Here is a 24,358-nt window from a genome sequence, read left to right as displayed (position 1 = left end):
GGTATTTTGAAAGAAAAATTGCTTTAAGATAACAGGTTCTCTTTTAACATTATTAGAAGGAACTATTTTGTTTTTAAAAAATTTTTTTAATATTTAAAGCAATACATTTATAAAAGTCATTTTAAGTGTTTTATATTTTATTTATTTTTATTTTACTAGAAGGTAAATTTTATAATAAAACCACACCTTTACATGGTAGAAAAATTAATAATCTATACCATTCAGAAGGTTTTAAGTTAAGAAGTACATTTTCTTTTCATTGTAACCTCTCTCCAGTCCCCAGTTTCACCACCCACAGTTAACTACTTTTAAAATTTTGTTCTGTTTTAGTATGGGTATTCATCAGTATGAAAGATGCAGAATTTAGCAGTTGTTCATTGCCTCCTCTCCTATTTTTACTTCCTCTTGTGGTTACATTTATAACTTAAATAATACATCTCCAACTTTTCTTTTTTCTTTTTAATTGGGATAAAACAATTAAATTTACCATGTTAACCATTTTCAAGTGTACATTTCAGAAGTATTAATTATATTCATATTGTGCAGCAAACTCCAGAACTTTTTCCTTTTGCAAAACTGAAACGCTATACCTATTGAACAGTTACTTTCCATTGCCCCTCCCAACCCTTGGCAACCACCATTCTACTTTCTGTGAATTTGGCTACTTTAGATGCCTCATATAAATGGAATCACTTATATGACTGGCCTGTTTCACCTGCTTAGTGTCTTTAAGGATCATCCATGTTGTAACGTGTGTCAGAATTTCCTTCCTTTTAAAGGCTGAATAGTATTCCTTTGTGTATATGTATGTGTGTGTGTGCACACAGACACACTCCCCACATTTTGTTTATCCATTCGTCTGTTGAAGGCCACTTGGATTGCTTCCACCTTTTGGCTATTGTGAATAATGCTGCTGTAAACATGGGTGTACAGCCTGCTTTCAGTTCTTTTAGGTGTATACCCAGAAGTGAAATTGCTGGATCATATGGAAATTTTATTTTAGATTTTTTGAGGAACCTCCATACTGTTTTCTATAGCTGCTGCACCATTTTACTTTTCCACCAGCAGTGCACATGACTCCTGTTTCTCCACCTCCCTGTCAGTACTTGTTATTCTCTGTGTTTTTGATAGTAGCCATCCTCATGTGTGTGAGGTAATCTTTCATTATGGTTTTGATGTGCATTTCCCTAATGATTAGTGATGCTGAACACCTTTTTATAAGCTTGTTTGCCATTTGTATATCTTCTTTGAAGAAATATCTGTTCGATTCATTTGCCTGTTTTTTTATTCAGGTTTTTCCCTCATTCCCTGTTTTTATTTTTAAATTACTAGTTTTAGATAGAGTATTGACTCTGCACTAGGAAAGAGACTTTTTAAAATTTATTTCTTTCCCTTATCTCCACATGTTGATTTTTCTTAGTAGTTTTTACATTGTAAAAGTTCATAACATTCTGTTTTTTAACTCATAAATTTTTCTTTAAAGTAATTTTAAAAAGCATTTGTAATGAGTGCTTATGTAAGTGTTATGTACTTGAAGAGCCAAGTAGATGCTTAGAGAAGGAAAAGTAATCTTTCTTTTTTGGTATCATTAATATACAATTACATGAGTAACAGTATGGTTACTAGACTCCCCAATTATCAAGTCCTCACCACATACCCCATTACAGTCACTGTCCATCAGCATAGTAAGATGCTATAGAGTCACTACTTGTGTTCTCTGTGTTATACTGCCTTCCCGGTGCCCTACCCGCCCCCCGCCCCCGCTACAGGAAAAGTAATCTTGTGTCAATAAAATGTCTCTCTTTTAAAGGTTCCTCTTAACTTTGTTGTTTGGTGCTGGGATTTTTTTTTTTTTTGGTCAGTTTTAATCCATCTGGTTTAAATACAAAGGATTTTCTCATACTTTCTGGTCTTCTAGTGACTTTTTTGTTTTCTGAGACTGATAATTTGTCATTTCAGTTTTCTGTCATTTCCTTGGGCCTTTAGGATATATAGATGTGTGTTCCCTCTGCCATATTAAACAGAAAGCATATATATGTATTACTTTTAGAAGGCTGGATTATTTTTATCTCTGTAATGAGATTTCACGAATATATAAAGTTTTTTAAATTTACTAAACATATAGAGTGCTCTATGCTAGGCATTATTTGAAGTATAAATTTTAACTCAATCTATTAAATCCTTATAATGCTGTGTGAGAAATTAATATTCCCATTATACAGATGAGGAAATTGAGCCACATAGAAGTTAAGTAACTCACCTAAGGTTATATAGCTGGTAAGTGATAGAGTCTGGATTCAAACCTAAGCATCCTATCTTTACCTCTCTGGTCTTGACCATTATTACTGTGACTTCCTAATATATACCATTCCTGCATCCTGGAGTGTTGTTTATTTTTACATTTCTCCATCCTTTCTTTAGAGTCCAACATGTAACACCTACATTTACTCAACATATATTAATTGAATGTCCACTCTGGGCCAACACTGCTTTGGGTACTGGTGATACAACAATAGCAAAACAAAGTGTCTACCGTCATAGATTTTACATTTACAGGGGAGGGGAGGGCAGGGGAGGCATTTATCATACATGGTATACACAAAATCTGTATAATATATGTGATGGCAATGTATTTTCTCTGAAAATTAAAAAAAAAATAGCTTCATGTACTAAAGTAGACTTATCTCCAAAACAAGTATTACATATTTCATTAGCCAATCTCTTAAAAGTGATATTGACTGCTTGTATCCACTATGTTTTTGTCAAAAATATCATCTGGTAACAGCTATGCATTGGGTGGATACTGCTGTGGAAAGTGGTGTCTCAGATTAGCACGTAGGAGGTTTATTCAGGAGTGCTCTTGGGATTGACAGCTAAGGAAGAGAAAGGAAGGGAGGGCAGCAAGTTTAGGAAAAAATCAAGATACCCTGGAGTCTCAACAGAAACCTCCGTTGACCCTCTGGGAAGTTCTAAAGATGAATTGACACTTCAGCTTTCCTCAGCCACGTTTTGGACATTTCTTCCCCCACATTGGGTCAGTCATTGGTTGTGGGATGTGGTGTGCCCCTAGGGGAGCAGTCAGATCTCTGAAGGAGCCTGACAGCGTGGTTGTCTACTGGTAGCACCCCCAGCAGCTGGTATAATAAATGCTCTATTGTTAAGGAGGGGTTGCCTGGGTTGGGGGAGGTCAGTCACAGCAGCCACAGTGAGTGTCGTTAGGAGAATTGGATTTGAATTCATATTCTATGTCCTAACCATGAGATTGGCAAATATTTCTTTGTGCTTTGCTTTTTAAATCTGTAAAGTCAGATTAGTATGGCTAATTTGATGGTTATTGTGAAGATTAAATAAGATAAAGTTTGTTTAAACACCGGGAGCCTACTAAGTTTTCTATAAATGTTTATAGACTAAGAAAGCATAAACAGTGATACTTCCTTGTCAGAAGTGCATTTTGTGGAATCTGGGTTTCTCCTAGAAAATATTTTCCTTCATTCAGTTAACAAATATTTAGTTCCTATTATGTTAATAGTTGAGTGAAAATATTTAAAAATCCCCCCAAAGTTTTGTCCTCCAGTTGAGTATAATTTAGTTGAAGAGGTGTTGTCACTATATAATGAGCCAAATAACAAAATGTAACATAAAGATAGACGTTGGACAGGCTTAGAAGTTCAGACCACTGGGCTTATGTGGTTGAAAAAGGTTTAATAGAAGTTGATGTTGAATTGGCTGGTAAAGATTGATACCCCACCTCCCTCCAAAAAATGGGCCTTAAACTGAGAAAACATCAAGATCAAAACTTGTATCATCAAGGTCTTATGTATGGGGCTTATAAGCAAATGACATGTCTGTAGTAGAGTATTTGTGTTGGGAATGGTGGGATAGAAATTAGGACCAGATTATTACAAGTCTTAAAGTAGCACAGAGAACTGGAAATACAGATTTAGGAAACCCCTATATGAAGATAATAGTTAAAACATTGAATGTGGGTTAGGTTTCAGAGAGAGAGATGAAGAATGAATATGAGGGAGGGTGTAAAAGAATGTGTGATTGAAGACAAAAGGAGACTTAAGTGTTCAGCAGGGTAGAAAGAGCTAGGGGAGCATACTGTTCTGGGAGCCCAGGCAGAAGGGTTCTAAGAGGCAGGGGCAGAAAACTCTGAGACACTTAGAGAACGATTTTCAAGAAAAGGCCATTCAATTTCCATGCTTGGCTCTCTGCTTACCTTCTATAGCCCACTGCAGTCTTAAATTTTTTTGCAGATGACTAAAATTTTTAATTCCTGTTTCCGACTCTGTGTTCTAACTACCCATGTCTGTTCACGTTCCTAACACAGTGTCATTTCCTTCCTTTCTTCAACAAATATTTATCAAGCACCCATTTTTTGCTAGGCACTGTGTTGATCTCTAGGAATATAATGAACAAAACAAAATCCCTCCTTTCGCCAAGCCTGTATTTTAGCTGGGGTAGATGGTGGACTAATGAACATTGTTTTATCTGTTGAGTGATAGAAGAGGTAGGTCCAGGAGATAGCCAGGACCACTTCACACAAGACATTGTAGGCCCAGTTAGGTAGGGACTTTTCATTTTATTCTGCATGAGGGGGGAAAGGTATTTGAAGGGTTTAAAACAGAAAAAAGACATGAACTACATTAATTTTGTGTAACTTTCTTAGAGCTGAGCCTGACACATACAGAGATAACTATATTGTTTGTTAAACTGTAGTTATTCAGTCTAGTCATCTTATTTTTGGAAGGATGACTGTGGCTAGCTACTGTGTGGTAATTAGACCATAGGGAGCCTTCTCATGGCTCCTTGGAGGAAAATCCCATGCCTCTGCTCTGAAACGTTGCAGTTTATAGTGAAGAGCTGCTAGGTAGATGTATTTAAATATTATTGCTTCTCAAACGCTAATACAAAAAGTAAATACACATTTATGTTTATTCCTATGCTTTTTGCTATCTACCTGATGAATCATAAAAATATGAATCACGTTTTAAAACCAGTTTTGGCAAATGGGATTTTCTTTGGAAAAAGGTGAAAATGAAGTTTGGGATCTAAAATTATGCCATACAAAGAGTGGTTGACAGTCTCATGTGTGGTTAATCTGGGGAAGTCAGGGCTGAGGAAGGAGATTGGGCAGCTCTGTGTCAAATTATTAAAGGACCATCTTTTGGATGACAAGTAGACTTTTTGGGGTGGGGAGATCTGGGACTAGTGATGGGAATAGATTTCAGCTAAATATAAGGTAGAAATTTATCAATAATAGAACTATTCATCAGTGGAGTACAGTGCCTCATGAAAGAGTGAGCTTTTGATGACTAACATTGAAACAAAAGCAGGACTGCCATGTGTCTGGGCTTCCTGAATGAGGAAGGGAGATTGAACTAAGATTTCCCGCAAATCCACTATTTTTATTTTTAAGTATCTCTTAACACTGATACTTTCTTTTTTTACTTTACAAAGATAGTTTACTGAAAGCAACCCATGTTGACACAGACACAAAACAGCAGAAGTCCATCAAATTGTCAGATGGGCAATTATTAATATATAGAGAGCAGTGTTATTTTTAATCATTGTCAAACTTAAAAATCCTTTTCTTTTTCAGGGATATCATGATAACCCATTTTGAACCTTCAATCTCCTTTGAGGGCCTTTGTAATGAGGTTCGAGACATGTGTTCTTTTGACAATGAGCAGCTTTTCACCATGAAATGGATCGATGAGGAAGGTGAGTAGTAAAGAGGGGACTGCCTGTATAAGCATTTGATTTAAGATACTATTCTGTCATTTGTTTTTAAAATACAATAAAAGTCCTAATTAAGGGGGAAGGAATATTAGAAATTTGATGTTATTCTTATTTTTCTTTCGGTATTTAAGTTAAAAGAGTAGCAAAGAATACAATCTTTGTTTTACCCTTTTTATCCCCAAATCAAGTGAAATTAATGTGACTTCCCCCCCACAACAAGGTAAACATCTCATTAAATAATGTTGTTTTACTTTAATTTTGAATATAAGTGGTCTTATATTTTAAGAGATTGCCTTCAATAATTTGACAGTATTTTTTACTCAATATTCCTTTTAAATATAATGTTATGGAATAAAAATAACTGTGACAACCATTACTTCATAGGTGGTTGCAGAAATTCAATATTAGTAACTTGTACTCAGAATACATTTATTAAATATCTGTGTGCTGGGGATAGATATTTTCTATCCTCAAACTCATAGTCTCATAGGGAGATGGATACGTGAATAACAAATGTGGAAGTTGAATGTAAAATGCATATGGACCTTGGAATGTGTAAGAAGCAGCATATACATATGCCTGAAATATCTGTGATGTTTAAACTAAACCTATAACAAAGAGTAAAAGTTTTTGAGTGGAGAAGGTGATGGGAAAACCTTCATTTACAGTAAAGAATAAGATATAAAAAGGCATGGAGGTATGAAGAATGTGGTGTGTGAGGAAGAGCTGTAATTCACTAAATCCAAAGTGTGGGGCATGGTGAAGTATGAACTTGGATGTGATCCTTGCTGCTCAAAGTATGGTCTGTGGAACTTACTAGGAAAGGGCACACCCAGGCCCCATCACAGACTACTGAACCAGAATCTATATTTTATTAGGGTCTACAGGTGAGATGCATGAATATTAAAGTTTGAGAAACATAATACTAGATCCTGGAAGGCTTTGCAACCCACATTAGACTTTATTTTACATGATGGAATGTCATTCAAGAATAGTTAAAAGAAGCCCTAAATCTGCTAATTTTGTATAATGGTTTTCCATTAATTGTAATATGGTCATTCCATTAATTGTAATGGTTTTCCATTAGTTGTAAAATGTAATAAAATGTAAACAGAATTTCATTATAAGGAATGTCATTATATGTAGCTCAATATTTGGGGCCATTTCTGTGTTCCATGATGTGAAGAGCCCTGGAAAGATGCTATCCCAGCACTAAGCTATAGTAAATTCAAATCCAGTTTCAACTTTAAAAGACACTTGAAAATTTTCTCTAAGATAACCCATGTTCACTGTTTGGGGGGAAAAAAAGAGTACTGCAGATGTTTAGGAAATTTGAAAAGAGGTCTTGCATTTGCACTTTCTCTCCTTTTCTCCTTCACTAATCCCTGTCCTAAGAGAAGAAACCACTGGTAACAAGTATATATCCTTCTAGAGTCTATGTATGTATTAACATTCTTTTCTATACATTATTTATAAGCACACTTTTCTTACATGAAAAGAATTAATTACAAAGCAATATTTCCCTTTTACATTGTGTATTGGATATTTCTTCATTTCAGTGTGTATCAGATTGCATTACCTTTTTGTTAACACTGCATAGTATTCCATATTGTAGATCTTCATGATTTATTTAATCCCTTGCTGATGGACATTTGGACTCCTTCCAGTTATTTGCTATTGTAAGGAATATATAATGAACATTTTTTTTTTTACTGAATAATTTTTCAGTGTTTATTTTCTTAAATCAAGGGTATTCTCTTATATAGCTAAATTACAACATAAGGAAACAATATTTATGTAATACTTTGTTAGCCATTATAATGAACATTTTTATGTGTAATTTTGTGCTATTGTACAGGATTTGCAGAATTGTAAATTTCGGTAGCTAGTGACAATTTGCTATCAGAAAAAATTAAACCAATATATGGCATGACTACACTGAATGAGAACATCCCTTTACACTTGCCTTCACCAACCTCACATATGAATATTTAACATCTTTTTTTTAACCAAAGTGAAATGCTAGGTTGGTATTTTGAATTTTATGTTATTTAAGACTGAGTATCATCATCTATTCAACCACTTTTTTGATTTCTATCACAAGGTTTGTTTAAATATTATTAATAGTAAATGATGTGGCTATCTCACATGTATCTTCATCCTGAAAATGAGACTATAAAATTTAGCACAGTGCATAGACTATAGTTAGCATCAGTAAACTGATCCTTATCATGAAACAATGTTATTCTCGTTTTAATCCTGTCATTTCATGCCATTTATTTGTTTTTCTTTTTTTTTACATTTTACATCTCTGTATTTTTTTTTTTTTACAGTTTGACTCTTTTTTAAATTTTGGTATCATTAATATACAATTACATGAGCAACATTGTGGTTACTAGATTCCCCCCATTATCATGTCCCTACCACATACACCATTACAGTCGCTGTCCATCAGCAGAGTAAGATGCTAAGGAATCACTACTTGTCTTCTCTGTGCTATACTGCCTTCCTCGTGCCACCCCACTACATTATGTGTGCTAATCGTAATGCCCCTTTTCTCCCTTATCCCTCCCTTCCCACTCACCCTCCCTAGTCCCTTTCCCTTTGGTAACTCTTAGTCCATTCTTCGGTTCTGTGAGTCTGCTGCTGTTTTGTTCCTTCAGTTTTTGCTTTGTTCTTATACTCCACAGATGAGTGAAATCACTTGATACCTGCCTGGCTATTTCACTGAGCATAATACCCTCTAGCTCCATCCATGTTGTTGCAAATGGTAGGATTTGTTTTCTTCTTATGGCTAAATAATATTCCATTGTGTATATGTACCACATCTTCTTTATCCATTCATCTACTGATGGACACTTAGGTTGCTTCCATTTCTTGGCTATTGTAAATAGTGCTGCAATAAACATAGGGGTGTATATGTCTTTTTAAAACTGGGCACCTGCATTCTTAGGGTAAATTCCTAGGAGTGGAATTCCAGGGTCAAATGGTATTTCTATTTTTAGTTTTTTGAGGAACCTCTATATGCATTCCACAATGGTTGAACTAATTTACCTTCCCACCAGCAGTGTAGGAGGGTTCCCCTTTCTCCACATCCTCACCAACATTCGTTGTTTGTCTTTTGGATGGTGGCCATCCTAACTGGTGTGAGGTGATATCCCAATGTGGTTTTATTTTGCATTTCTCTTATGATTAGCTATGTGGAGCATCTTTTCATATGTCTGTTGGCCATCTGAACTTCTTTCGAGAACTGTCTGTTTAGCTCCTCTGCCCATTTTTTAATTGGATTATTTGCTTTTTATTTGTTGAGGTGTGTGAGCTCTTTGTATATTTTGGATGTCAACCCCTTATTGGATATGTCATTTGTGAATATATTCTCCCATACAGTAGGATGCCTTTTTGTTCTACTGATGGTGTCCTTTGCTGTACAGAAGCTTTTCAGCTTGATATAGTCCCACTTGTTCATTTTTGCTTCTGTTTCCCTTGCCCATGGAGATATGTTCATGAGAAAGCTGCTCATGTTTATATTCAACAGAGTTTTGCCTATGTTTTCTTCTAAGAGTTTTATGGTTTCATGACTTGTATTCAGGTCTTTGGTCCATTTTGAGTTTACTTTTGTGTACAGAGTTAGACGTGATCCAGTTTCATTCTCTTACATGTAGCTTTCCCGTTTTGCCAACACCAGCTGTTGAAGAGGCTGTCATTTCCCCACTGTATATTCATGGCTCCTTTATCATATATTAATTGACCATATATGCTTGGGTTTATATCTGGACTCTATTCTGTTTCACTGGTCTGTGGGTCTGTCTTGTGCCAGTACCAAATTGTCTTGATTACTGTGGCTTTGTAGTAGAGCTTGAAGTTGGGAAACGAGATAACCTCGCTTGATTCTTCCTTCTCAGGATTGCTTTGGCTATTCGGGGTCTTTGGTAGTTCCATATGAATTTTAGAACTATTTGTTCCTGTTCGTTGAAGAATGCTGTTGGTATTTTGATAGGAATTGCATTGAATCTGTAGATTGCTTTAGGCAGGATGGCCATTTTGGCCATATTAATTCTTCCTGCCCAAGAGCATGGGATGAATTTCCATTTATTGGTATCCTCTTTAATTTCTCTTAAGAGTGCCTTATAGTTTTCAGAGTATAGGTCTTTCACTTCCTTGGTTAAGTTTATTCCTAAGTATTTTGTTCTTTCTGATGCAATTGTGAATGGAATTGTTTTCCTGATTTCTCTTTCTGATGGTTCATCATTAGAATATAGGAACTCAACAGATTTCTGTGTATTTTGTATCCTGCAACTTTGCTGAATTCACATATTAATTCTAGTAGTTTTGTAGTGGATTCTTCAGGGTTTTTCATGTACAATTTAATGTCATCTGCAATCAGTGAAAGTTCAACCTCTTCCTTACCAATCTGGATGCCTTTTGTTTCTTTGTGTTGTCTGATTGCCATGGTTAGAACTTCCAGTACTATGTTGAATGAAAGTGGGGATAGTGGGCATCCTTGTCTTGTTCCCGTTCTTAGGGGAAAAGCTTTCAGCCTCTCGCTGTTAAGTATAATGTTGGCTGTGGGTTTGTCGTATATGGCATTTATTATGTTGAGGTACTTGCCCTCTATACCCATTTTGTTGAGAGTTTTTATCATGAATGGATGTTGAATTTTGTCAAATGCTTTTTCAGCATCTGTAGTGATGATCATGTGGTTTTTGTCCTTTTTGTTGATGTGGTGGATGATGATGATGGATTTTCGAATGTTGTACCATCCTTGCATCCCCGGGATGAATCCCACTTGATCATGGTGTATGACCTTCTTGATGTTCTTGATGTAGTTTTGCATTCAGTTTGTTAATATTTTGTTGAGTATTTTTGCATCTATGTTCATCAGGGATATTGGTCTGTAATTTTCTTTTTTTGTGGTATCTTTGCCTGGTTTTAGAGTGATGCTGGCTTATAGAATGAATCTGGAAGTATTCCCTTCTCTTCTGTATTTTGGAAAACTTTAAGGATAAATGGGTATTATGTCTTCTCTAAATGTCTGATAAAATTCAGTGGTGAATCCAGCCAGTTTGGAGGATTTGTTCTTGGGTAGTTTTTTGATTACCAATTCAATTTCATTGCTGGGAATTAGTCTGTTTAGATTTTCTGTTTCTTTTTGGGTCATTCTTGGAAGGTTGTATTTTTCTAGAAAGTTGTCCATTTCTTCTAGGTTATCCAGTTTGCTAGCATGTAGATTTTCATAGTATTCTCTAATAATCATTTGTATTTCAGTGGTGTCCATCATGATTTTTCCTTTCTCATTTCTGATTATGTTTATACGTACAGATTTTCTTTTTCCCTTAATAAGTCTGGCTAGGGGTTTGTCTATTTTGTTTATTTTCTCAAAGAACCAGCTTTTGGTTTCATTAATTTTTTCTATTGTTTTATTCTTCTCAATTTTATTTATTTCTTCTCTGATCTTTAGTATTTCCCTCCTTCTACTGACTTTGGGCCTCATTTGTTCTTTCTTTTTCAGTTTCAATAATTGTCAATTTAGACTATTCATTTGGGATTGTTCTTCCTTCTTCAGATAGGCCTGAATTCCTATATACTTTCCTCTTAGAACTGCCTTCGCTGCGTCCCACAGAAGTTGGGGCTTTGTGCTGTTGTTGTCATTTGTCTCCATATATTGCTTGATCTCTGTTTTAATTTGGTCATTGGCCCGTTGATTATTTAGGAGCATGTTGTTAAGCCTCCTTGTATTTCTGAGCCTTTTTGTTTTCTTTGTACAGTTTATTTGTAGTTTTATACCTTTGTGATCTGAGAAGTTGGTTGGTACAATTTCAGTGTTTTGTAAATGACTGAGGCTCTTTTTGTGGCCTAGTATGTAGTCTATTCTGGAAACTGTTCCATGTGCACTTGAGAAGAATGTGTATCCTGTTTCTTTTGGGTGTAGAGTTCTGTAGATGTATGTTAGGTCCTTCTGTTCTAATGTGTGTTCAGTGCCTCTGTGTCCTTACTTATTTTCCATTTGGTGGATCTGTCCTTTGGAGTGAGTGGTGTGTTGAAGTCTCCTAAAATGAATGCATTGCATTCTATTTCCTCCTTTAATTCTGTTAGTATTTGTTTCACTTATGTAGGTGCTCCTGTGTTGGGTGCATAGATATTTATAATGGTTATGTCCTCTTGTTGGACTGACCCCTTTATCATTATGTAATGTCCTTCTTTGTCTCTTGTTACTTTCTTTGTTTTGAAGTCTATTTTGTCTGATTACAAGTACTATTATAACACCTGCTTTTTTGTCCCTATTGTTTGCATGAAATATCTTTTTTCATCCCTTTACTTTCAGTCTGTGTGTATCTTTGGGTTTGAAGTGAGTCTCTTTAGGCTGCATTTAGATGAGTCTTGCCTTTTTATCCATTCTATTACTCTGTGTCTTTTGATTGGTGCATTCAGTCCATTTACATTTTGGGTGATTATCAGTAGATTGTACCTACTACCATTGCAGGCTTTGGATTCATGGTTACCAAATGTTCAAGGGCAGCTTCTTTACTATCTAACTGCCTAACTTAACTCACTTATTACGCTATTATAAACACAGCCTGATGATTCTTTATTTCTCTCCCTTCTTTTTCTTCCTCCTCCACTCTTTATATGTTAGGTGTTTTATTCTGTACTTTTAGTGTTTCCCTTAGAAGTCTGATGATTGCCTGATATGTTTTCCTTTGTAGGTGATCTTTTTTCTCTCTCTGGCTGCTTTTAATACTCTGTCCTTGTCTTTGATCTTTGCCATTTTAATTATTATATGTCTTGGTGTTGTCCTTCTTGGGTCCCTTGTGTTCATGGTCTGAGGGACTATTTCCTTCCCTATATTGGGGAAGTTTTCAGCAATTATTTCTTCAAAGATACTTTATGTCCCTTTTTCTCTCTCCCCTTCTTCTGGTATAATTCGCATTATAGAGATAATGCGAATATTGTTTGGTTTGGATTGGTCACACAGTTCTCTTAATATTCTTTCATTCCTGGAGATCCTTTTATCTCTCTCTGCCTCAGCTTCTCTGTATTTCTGTTCTCTGATTTCTATTCCATTAACAGTCTCTTCCTCCTCATCCAGTCTGCTCATAAACTCTTCCATTGTTTGTTTCATTTCTGTTATCTCCCTCCTGAATTCATCCCTTAGCTCTTGAATATTTCTCTGTGGCTCCATCAGCATGCTTATGATGTTTATATTGAATTCTTTTTCAGGAAGATTGGTGATTTAAGTCTCACCAAGCTCTCTCTCTGGTGTTTGAGGGATTTTGGTCTGAACAAGTTTCTTCTGCCTTTTCATGGCAATGGGAGTGGTCACCCTCCAGTGGCATGTGTGTCAGCTGAGAGAACAAAGTGCCTTCCTGCTTGCTGGTTGCCTTGCCTCTCTCCTCTGTCTGTGCCAGTTAACAGCACACAGGGAGCAGCCTCTGGGTTAATCCCCTAAGCTGCTGTGGGTGGCGCAGCCCTCGAGATGGCCTAGGGCAATGGCAGGTGTTGCAGACCAGCAGCGCATGTTCTGATGTAAGAGCAAAGCCCCTTTGTCCCTTCTGATCTCTGTGCCCATCTCCGCTGTCTATACCAGTCAACCACGTGCAGGGAGCAGGCTCTGGGTTAATCCTCTCAGCTGCCATGGGCGGGGCGGCCCTTGGGATGGCCTAGGGCACTGGCAGGGGTCACAGGCCAGTGGTGTGTGTTCTGCAGTGAGAACAGAGCCCCTTCGTGCTTCCCAGACTCTTCGCCCGTCTCCGCTGTCTATGCCGTCAACCAAGCACAGGAAGCAACCTCTGGGTTAATCCCCTGAGCTGCCGTGGGCAGGGCGGCCCTCGGGATGTCCTGGGGCACTTGCAGGGGTCACAGGCAAGCAGCACATGTTCTGCCGTGAGAACAAAGCCCCTTTGTCCCTCCTAGACTCTGTGCTGGTCTCTGCTGTCTGTGCTGGTCAACCATGAGCAGGCAGCAGCCTCTCAGCCTGGGCTGGTTAGCCATGTGCAGGGAAAAATCTCTGTGCTAAGCTGTGTAATTGTTTTAGGTGGGGCTGCTCACTGGTTTTCTGCAGCAATGGCAAGTCAGCCATTTTGCTTGCAGTGTTGGAGGGGGAAGTAACAGCAGGCTGCTTATCACTGGGATGGGGTTCAGAGCTGCATTGCCACCCAGGGGGTTAGGGCTCCTGAAGTTCCTTAAAGCCTCCTGGGCTGAGTGTGCCAGGACGATTTTGTCCACCTGTTAAGCCCTTGCCCCTTTAAGACTTTTAAAGTGCCCGCTTTCTTTTGTCCCAGGGCAGCCAGCTGTGGGAACCTGTTTGCAGTCTCAATCTCGGACCTTTCTTTTTCACTCCTCCAATATCCAGTGCACCATGCAATGTGTGTGTGTGCTTCAGGGGTAGACCACCAGGGATGGTTATTTAGCAGTCCTGTGCTTCCACTCCCTCCCCACTCTGACTCCCTTCCTCCCACCGGTGAGCTGGGATGGGGGGAATGTTTGGATCCTGCCAGGTCACAGCTTTGTATCCTACCCTTTTCTGTGAGATGTTGGGCTCTTGCAGATGTAGCCTGGCTTGTGTACTGTATCTTCCAGTCACTCTTTTAGCAGTAGTTGTATTCACTGTATTTTCAAAATATATATGGTTTTGGGGGTAGATTTCTGCCACTCTACTCATGCTGTCATCTTGAGAAATGCTCCAAAATAAATTCTTCGCATTTTTTTTGTTATTTGGGTTTTTTCCCTAATCAGTGCTTTTCAAACCATACTGTACATAAGAATCACTAGATAATGCATTTTATTAAAACAAATTGTTTTAGATATAATCCATTAAAAATTTGTGTAATATCTTTTGTACTTTTTATGGGCATTGCCTGGAGGAGTCTGTTCCCAGATTGTCACATGGTTCCCTCATACTTGTCATTCAGGGCTTAACTAAAATGTCATTTTCCAAGAAACCTCTTACCCCTATTCACTTTGTATCTTAATCTTATGGTAGAATGTAAGCTTTATGAGAACAGAGTTCTTGGCTTTCATCATGGAGTACCAGTACCTAGCACAGTACTCAATGATAGTATGCTTAGAAATATTTGTGAATTGTACGAAAGGCTAGTAGTAGCTAGCCTTTCCACAATATAGTGTTATGTCACTTTTTGGAGATTTAAGCTTTGGGAGTTGTGGTTTATTCTATTTTTTAAGACAATAGAATATTTTAATTAACTGATTTGCATAGAAAATTAAATTATCCGATGAAACTGTCTTATCTTTTTTTTTTTAAAAGAGAAAAATACGTTTTATCATGTATTTAAGACCTAAATATGAAATGCAAAATATACTTTTAAGGGAAACTATGGAATTGTTTATGATGAGGATTGAAGGAATTTTGTTTTTTTAAAAAGATCTAAGAGGCAAATACTCTAAAAATATAAATCTTAATACTTTACAATTAAAATTTCTCAATGACAAAATAACCCATAATTAAATTAATTAAATAGATTAATCACATATTTTGAAAAGCATAATTGCAGAACATATAGTGAACAAAAGATTTTCACCCAGAAGATGTGTGAAGAACTCCCACAACTCTTAAAGATAAAGCAATTCATGGAAGAAGAAAACAGAGGGGTCTATGAACATATGAAAAGATGCACAACATCAGTGCTAGTTAAAATAATGCAAATTCAAACAGCAAAAATGAGATTTTGTTTCAGAAACATTGGGTTACAAAGAATCATAAGCCTGTTTCAGGTTTGGGACATGCTGCAGGAAAACAAGAATTCATATACTGCTGGTAAAAATGTACAATTTGTACAGCCTCTGCAGAAAGCATTTTGGCATTATCCTGCAATCTAGCTATTCCATTACCAAATGTGCTGTAGAAACTGTCCATCATGTGCAAATAGAGACGTGTATAAGGATGTAGAGCCCTTTCTGAAATTAAGGAACATTGGAAACATAAATGTTCATCAAGCTTGAACTGGTTAAAATATTTATACACACTCATCAAAATATCATAAATCTGAATATTTGGAGAGAATTCTGACATACGACTGCCTGAGCAGAGGTTCTGTCAACTTGCTGAAACTGATCCTACAGTAGTGGGAACAAAAAAAGCCTGAGTTCAGATTGCCAGAAATATGAGAGTTCCTAGCATTTTGAGGTAACCAAGCAAATTTTATTAAAGAGAATTACAAACACTGATATAAATTATTTTTCAAATAATGTAAAATAACTTCATGTGTTACCACACCATTAGGCTCTGAAATGGTTGAAGAAATGAAATTTCCTCCCATATAACTGAGTCTTCTGTCTCAAAGTTGTTATGTGCTTCTGCTGACATAATCCTTTTATGTTCAAAATATACTTTTAATTGTATTCTACCTATCTGCCTGTTAGTTTATTCTTTGAATGCTTGTTCAAGAAGTTGCTTGTTTTGATCATATTCTGTAAGAAGGGTGAGAGGTATCAAGAAACAGCTTAAAGTCAGTTTGTGCTTCTTTATAAGAATTTGGAACAGAATGGTCAATAGAAGTTTTCCAAAAGGTTAAACAAATAAAAAAATCTCATTTTTCTCTCTCTCTGTCCCTCATTACTCCCTCTTTTCTCCCTCACCCTTCTGGATCTGAAAGATTCTGTCTTGATTCAGGGTTTCTTACTTTCTCAAATTGTTGTTGATTATATTTTCTTATCAATCAGATCATCTCTTCTCTTTGAGAAGTAATACTATTATATAGGTTTCTGTTCATTGAGATTAATATATCCAATTAGGAAAAGGCTTCATTAATTTGTGTGTTATGATATATTGATATCATTTTACTCCCTTGAAAATATATCTAAAAAACTTGATAGAGTTTCAGTGTCCTTAAATCTCTTTGCTTATTCATTTACTGCTTATATTTTAGGGCATGTTATTTCAACAAAAAACTGATATTATCAAGTATTTTTTTTTTTTGAGAGGGCATCTCTCATATTTATTGATCAAATGGTTGTTAACAACAATAAAATTCAGTATAGGGGGGTCAACGCTCAATGTACAATCATTAATCCATCTCAAGTCTAATTCTCGTCAGTCTCCAATCTTCTGAAGCATAACGAACAAGTTCTTACATGGTGAATGAATTCTTACATAGTGAACAAATTCTTACATGTTGAACAGTACAAGGGCATTCATCACAGAAACTTTCGGTTTTGATCACGCATTATGACCTATAAACAATCAGGTCAAATATGAATATTCGTTTGATTTTTGTACTTGATTTATATGTTGATCCCACATTTCTCCCTTTATTATTATTTTTATTTTTATTTTTAATAAAATGCTGAAGTGGTAGGTAGATGCAAGATAAAGGTAGAAAACATAGTTTAGTGCTGTAAGAGGGCAAATGTAGATGATCAGATGATCAGGTGTGTGCCTATGGACTAAGTATTAATCCAGGCTAGACAGGGGCAGCAAAACATCCACGGATGCAGAAGATTTCTCTCAAAGCAGGGGGGGTGAGGTTCTGAGCCTCACCTCTGTTGATCTGTCTTATATTTTTATAATGCAGTTCAATTCATAGTTCTTTCTAAATAGCTATAAAGTATCCTAATTTTGGGGGGAAAACTACAAAACTGTAGTCTTTGCATCATTCAAGTGAAAGGTTTGAAGTTGACATTAGGGTCTGTTGATTCCCATGTGATCCTTTCCCTGGTTAATTCTAATACCAGTCTTTTCTTAATTTTAGATATACAGAGCCAGTAGTAATTATTTTTAAATTCCTTGCAATTAGTTGTCAGTTGTAATTTTGTCACCTTTATTTTTAGCCATGTAGGCATTCGGGTATGCTTCTCAGAAGAGAAAAGTTTCTCTAGGATCAGTGAAAGACAGGACTATAATTTGATTTCTCTGGCTTTTGACAAACTCTGGTCTAGAAGCTAAACATTTAATTATGGGACTTTATATTACAGCAAGTAAAGATGATAAGCTTATTTCACTTCTTTAAACAGATGTATGACAACCACCCTTTTTCTTTGTGTTCAAAACCAGTTTTACTGATTTGTTTTGATGTGCTTGTGGAAAAACTGGCTTGCTTAATCTAACTAAACATTTCGGAATGAATAGTAATTTTGTAGCAGTCACATCCCTCTCTTTCTCATGTGCTGTGAGAGAGAGTGTTGGGCATAGAATGATAAATGTGACCTTTTAATTAATTGTGTTTTAATTGTGACTTTCTTTAAAGGTGTACTTTTTATTCATTTGTTTTGTTGTTTAGATTCCACATATAAGGGAAATCACATGGTATTTGTCTGGCTTCACTTAACATAATAATGTTCTAGGCCCATCCATATTGTTGAAAATGGCAACATTTCATTTTTTTAATGGCTAAGTAATATTCCATTGTACATATATACTACATCTTCTTTATCCATTAATTTATTGATAGATACTTAGGTTACTTTCATATCTAGACTGTTGTAAACAATGTTGCGGTAAACATAAGGGTGCATATATCTTTTTGAATTAGTGTTTTCATTTTCTTTGGGTAACTACCCAGAAGTAGAATTACTGGATTGTATGGTATTTCTATTTTTAATTTTTTTAGGAACCTCCATAGTGGCTGCACCAGTTTGCATTCTCACCAACAGTGTATGAGGATTCGCTTTCCACATCCTTTCCAACATTTCTTATTTCTTGTCTTTTTTATACTACCCATTCTGACTTGTGTGAGGTGATATATTTGCATTTTCTTGGTGATTAGTGATATGGAGTGCCTTTTCATGTGTCTTTTGCCATCTGTATGCCTTCTCTGGAAAAATATTTACTCAGTTCCTCTGCCCATTTTTTAATCAGATTACTCGTGTCTTTGGTGTTGAGTTATATGAGTTCCTTATACATTTTGGATATTAGCCCCTTATCAGATACATCATTAGCAAATAACTATCTTCTCTATCCAGTAGAGTGCATTGTTTTGTTAATGGTTTCTGTCACTGTACAAAAGCTTTTTAGTTTGATTCAGTTTCAGTTGTTTATTTTTGCTTTTGTTTCCCTTGCCTGGGGAGACATATCCAGAAAAAAATTGCTGAAGCTGATGTCCAAGAGCTTATTGCAAGATTTTTATGTTTTTAGGCCTTACATTTAGGCCTTTAATCCATTCTGAGTTTATTTTTGTGTATGGAGTAAGAAATCCATCCAGTTTCATTCTTTCTCATATAGCTGTCTAGTTTCTACACCACCATTTATCAAAGAAATCATCCCTTTCCTGTTGTACATTCTTTCCGCCTTTGTCATAAATTAATTGACCATATAAGCATAGATTTATTTCTGTGCTCTCTTTTCTGTCCCATTGATCTATGTGTTAACTTTTTGCTGGTACCATATTGTTTTGATTATCGTGGCTTTGTAGTATACTTTGAAATCAGGGAGCATGATACTTTTAGCTTTGTTCTTCTTTCTCAAGATTGCTTTGGTTATTCAGGGTGTTTTGTGTCCATAAAAATTTTAGGATTATTTGTTCTAGTTCTATGATAAATGCCATTGGCATTTTGATAAGGATTTCATTGAATCGATAGATTGCTCTGGGAGGTATGGACACATTAACATATTAAGGATTAACAATATTATTTTACAATCCATGAGCATGGTATATCTTTTAATTTATTTGTGTCATCTTCAGTTTCTTTCATCAGTGTCATACAATTTTCAGAGTTCAGGTTTTAACCTTCTTGGTTAGATTTTTTCCCCAGATATTTTATTCTTTTTAATGCAATTATAAATGGGATTGTTTTCTTAATCTTTCTGCTAGTTCATTGTTTGTATATCAATTTTGTATCCTGTGACTTTACTGAATTCATTTATTCTAATAGTTTTTTGGTGGGATCTTAAGGGTTTTCTATATATAGTATTGCATCATCTGTAAATAGTGACAGTTTTATTTTTTCATTAAATTTGGATGCCTTTTATTTCTTTTTCTTGTCTGCTGTGGCTAGGACTTCCAGTACTATGTTGAATAAAAGTGGTGAGAGTGGATATCGTTGTCTTATTCCTGACCCTAGAGGAAAAGCATTTAGTTTTTCACTGTTGTGTATGATGTTAGGTGTTTGTCATGTATGACCTTTATTATATTGATGTATGTTTCCTCTCTACACACTTTGTTGAGAGTTTTTAGCATGAATGGATGTTGAATTTTGTCACTTGCTTTTTCTGCATGTATTGAGATAACTGTATGGTTATCCTTCCTTTTGTTAATCCTTCCTTTTGTTAATGTGATGTTTATATTGATCAATTTACAGATGTTGAACTATCTTTGCATCCCTGAACTAAATCCCACTTGATCATGGTGAATGATCCTTTTAATGTGTTTTTGAATTTGGTCTCCTAATATTTTGTTGAGATTTTTACACATGTTCATCAAGGACATTGGTCTGTAATTTTCTTTTTTTGTAGTGTCTTTGGTTTTGGTATCAGGGTAATGCTGGCCTTGTAAAAAGAGTTTGGAAGCATTCCTTCCTCTTCTGTGTTTTGGGATAGTTTGAGAAGGGTAGGTATTAACTCTTCTTTAAAGGTTTGGTAGAATTCACCATCTGGTAAAGCCATCTGGTCCTAGACTTTTATTTGTTGGGAATTTTTTTATTACATATTTAATTTTCTTATAGTAATTGGTGTGTTCAGATTTTTATGAAGATATCCTAGCCTATCATAGGTAGTATTCAATCAACATTTAATCAGTTTTTATTTCATCTCCTTTTTTTCTGCAGTGAAGGTAATCAAGGGCCATCTTAAGGGAATGGTTTACCTGAGGGTGCTCAGGAAGTGAGGTGGATAGGGTCTGCATTTTTTGATTCATAGACTACTGCAGTAAAATCATCCTAACCACAGAAGTCACTTGAATTGTGGAAATCACAGTTTGTGGGTTCAGTCCTTTTAGGTTTTTTGGATAAATTTGTAGAAGTACCCAATTAGGACATCAAAGTCAGCCAGTGAGGCTAGGGAGAATTGGTTTAAATTTTTTTAAAAGTATGATTTATCCATTGGTATGTGTAAATAGGTATATATATAGACAGGTAGATATAAATACACACACACACACACACACACACACACACACATATGAATGATATATATTTTTCATTGTCTCAGAAAAAGTCTGAGTCATGCTTAAATCTGTTTGCCAGCATGGACTCAGTTTCCTCACCTGGAAAATTGGAAATGAAGTGTTAATTATATTTAATATTCACTCTATATCTAGAATTCTTTGAATATTTCATTATTTAGAATTGATGTAATCACCTGTCTTGTTTTTCCAACTGGAAAAATAATTTGCATACTTCAGTAAGTGTGAAATTTTCATTATTCTTTTTTATGTTACTTTTCTGTTTTTTAACCTTGGCTTACACTTAAATATACTATGTAGAAGCAAAAGTTCTTTATATCTGTGTCAGAAATGAAATATGATTATACCGACTTTCACTTTCACATGTGTGGCAAAGTGGGAGAAATTTGCATAACTGGAAAAGTGAGTCTGTGTAAATGAATTACTTTATTTCCTTGAGGCAAGGTAAAACAGACTGCTTTTTGACTCGAATGTCACTTGGTTACCATATTTACTTAAAAAATGCTACAGTAAATTTTTTTAAACAGCTTTCTTTATAATTTTCTATTTAAAGTGAACAATTCAGTGATTTTTAGTATATTCAGAGTTGTGTAATCATCACCACAGTCAATGTTAGAACATTTCCATCACCCAAAAAAGAAACACCACACTCATTAGCATTCACTACTTACTTCCCTATAAACATTTTTCTCCCACAGACCCCAGATCTAGGTAACCACTAATTTGCTTTCTGTTCCTATAGACTTGCCTAATCTATAAATGGCATATAAAATGTATCAGTACTTAATTCCTTTTTTAACTGGCTGAATATTATTCCGTTGCATGGATATACTACATTTTAGTTATCCATTCATTGACTGATGGACATTTTAGTTATTTCCACTTCTTGGCTATTGTGAATAATGCTGCTATGAACATTTGGTTACAACATTTTCTGTGCAAATGTGTCTTCATTTCTTATGGATCTAGGAGTGGAAATGCTGCATCATATGGAAACCATGTTTTTTTAGGAACTACTAGACTGTTCTTCAAAGCAGCAGCATCATTTTATATTCCTATCTGCCATATATGAGGGTTCTAGGTTTTCTACGTCCTCACCAGTACTTGTTATCAGTGGTACTGAGAGTTGGAAAAATAATTTGCATACTTCAGTAAGTGTGAAATTTTCATTATTCTTTTTTATGTTACTTTTCTGTTTTTTAACCTTGGCTTACACTTAAATATACTATGTAGAAGCAAAAGTTCTTTATATCTGTGTCAGAAATGAAATATGATTATACCGACTTTCACATGTGTGGCAAAGTGGGAGATATACCAGAAATGGTATACCAGAAATGGTATATCTATATAATCTGGTTAAATCATACTGACCTCAGTGTTTTTTCCTCTAGCTTCTTGAGTTATCAACAATAGGCAGCTATAAAGTGAGTATATGAGAGAACCAATAGCTTTCCTTATTTATATAAATAATACAGTTGGAAAGTGTATTAGAAGAAAAGAGTTCATCCATAGTAACATAAAAATTGTTTTTTTTAATCTAAGAATATTTAAAGACATGTGTAGAACCATATAAAGAAAACTTTTAAAAAGTTGGTTGCCATAAACAAGCAACATGTAAAATGTGGACATCCCACAGATCAATCTATAAAGAGTACAATCCCCCCAAGAAAAATTCTAATAGGATTTTTTTTAACCGATAATTTCATCTGGAAAAATAACTGCTCCTGAATAAACAGGAAAATTCTGAAAAAAAGAAATGTAAAAAGACTAATTCTGTATCTCAGAAAACAGCATAATCACAGATATAAGAATAATAGCAACTGAGAGAAAATATTCTTAACATTTACAAATGATTGCTGTCTTTAATGTAAAATAGCTAACTCAAAAAAAATGATGAAAAATCTACTTAAAGAGGTGCAAATACCTAATACATAAATGACAAAAAAACTCAAGGATCACTAATAATTAAAGATTTAAAATACGACATCAGTTTTCACCTATCAGATTTAAAATATTTAAAATTTAATAACTTTCTCTAGAGAGTTAGGAAAGATACACTGTTGGCTGAGTGTATATGTCATAACCTTTTTGGAGTTATGGTCATCCCAAATTTTGGAGTAATTGTCAAAATTCTAAATGTGCATACTTTTAAACAATCAATTCTAATCCTAGGAAATTATCCTAAGAATTTAATCAAACACACAAGTATTCTAGTTCAAGAATCTTTACTATATTCACTAATAAGTAGGACATGATACATGTTACAACATGGATGAACCTTAAAACATTCTAAGTGGAAATAGCCAGACAAAAGACAACACACATTTTGTGACTCCATTTATACAAAATGTTCAGAAAAGTCAAATCCATAGATACTGAAAGTAGATTAGTGGTTGCCAAAGTCTGGTAGTGGGGAGAGAGTATGGGGAGAAAGGGGGAGTGAGTGCTGATGGACAAGGGAGTTTTTTTTGAAGGGGAGGTGATCAAAATGTTGATCATGGTGATAGTTGCACAGCTGTATGAACATACCAACAACCATTGAACTGTACACCTCAAATAGGCAAATTGAATGCAATGTGAATTATATCTGAATAAATCTGTTATCAAAAAATTAGTAGATTGTACTTAGCACTCTTTTTAATTATGAAATATTACCTCTGTAGGTAAGGCTTTTCAAAAGTGATGGTATTTGTTCTGGATCTTATACAATTCACAGAATTTCAGGATTTAGCTTGAAAGATTTAGGAAGGAAATTTTTCATAACACATCACGTCACAGTTTACTGGTCTTTTAAAAAACCCACCATTCTATTGTATAATCTCTCACACTTCTGTAAATTGGCTCTGCTGGTCTCACTTGATGTCTCTCATGTAGTGGCAGTCAGACGGCAGCTCCATCTGGAGGCATGTGGAGGACCACCTGGGGTGCTGGCATGGTTGGTTCTCTGTCTACGTAGTCTCAGGACTTCTGCTCTCTTTGCCGTTCTCTGTAACTGAACTTCTTACAGTTCCTAAAAGCACAAAAAGCAAAAGGTGCCAGACCTTTTTAAAGTGGAAGCTTAGAACTAGGATAGCACCACTTTGTGGCTTTTTCTTAGTTCATACAATAAGACTTGTCCTTTTGTGACTGGCTTATTTCACTTACCATAAATGTCCTCAGGGTTCAACCATGTTGTAGCATGTGTCAGATTTTCCTTACCTTTTAAGGCTAAATAGTATTCTTTTGTAAATACCACATTTTATTTATTTATTTTTTATTAAGGTATCATTGATATACACTCTTATGAAGGTTTCACAAGAAAAACAATGTGGTTATTATATTCACCCTTATTATCGAGTCCACCCCCATACCCCATTATAGTCACTGTTCATCACTGTAGTAAGATGCCACAAAGACCCTATTTGTCTTCTCCGAGCTACACTGTCTTCCCTGTGACTCCACACACACGTGTACCAATCATGATACCTCACAATCCCCTTCTTCCTCCCTCCCCACCCACCCTTCCCCATCCCTTCCCCATCCCTTCCCTTTGATAACCACTA

General features: G+C 35.5%; 1 protein-coding gene across 1 annotated transcript in view; it reads left to right on the top strand.

Annotated features, from left to right (window-relative positions):
- The window catches only part of PRKCI (protein kinase C iota), an 86,454-nt gene that overhangs the window by 8,391 nt on the left and 53,705 nt on the right, over window positions 1–24,358 (top strand). Inside the window, exon 2 of the mRNA XM_017654615.3 lies at window positions 5,606–5,727. Coding sequence (XP_017510104.1) covers window positions 5,606–5,727 — 122 coding nt within the window. The remainder of the gene's footprint in view (window positions 1–5,605; window positions 5,728–24,358) is intronic.

This window comes from Manis javanica, chromosome 3, assembly GCF_040802235.1.
Source record: "Manis javanica isolate MJ-LG chromosome 3, MJ_LKY, whole genome shotgun sequence".
Lineage (NCBI taxonomy): Eukaryota > Metazoa > Chordata > Mammalia > Pholidota > Manidae > Manis > Manis javanica.
The sequence above is the reverse complement of the archived record's forward strand: the minus strand, read 5'-3'. Positions and strand labels throughout refer to the sequence as shown.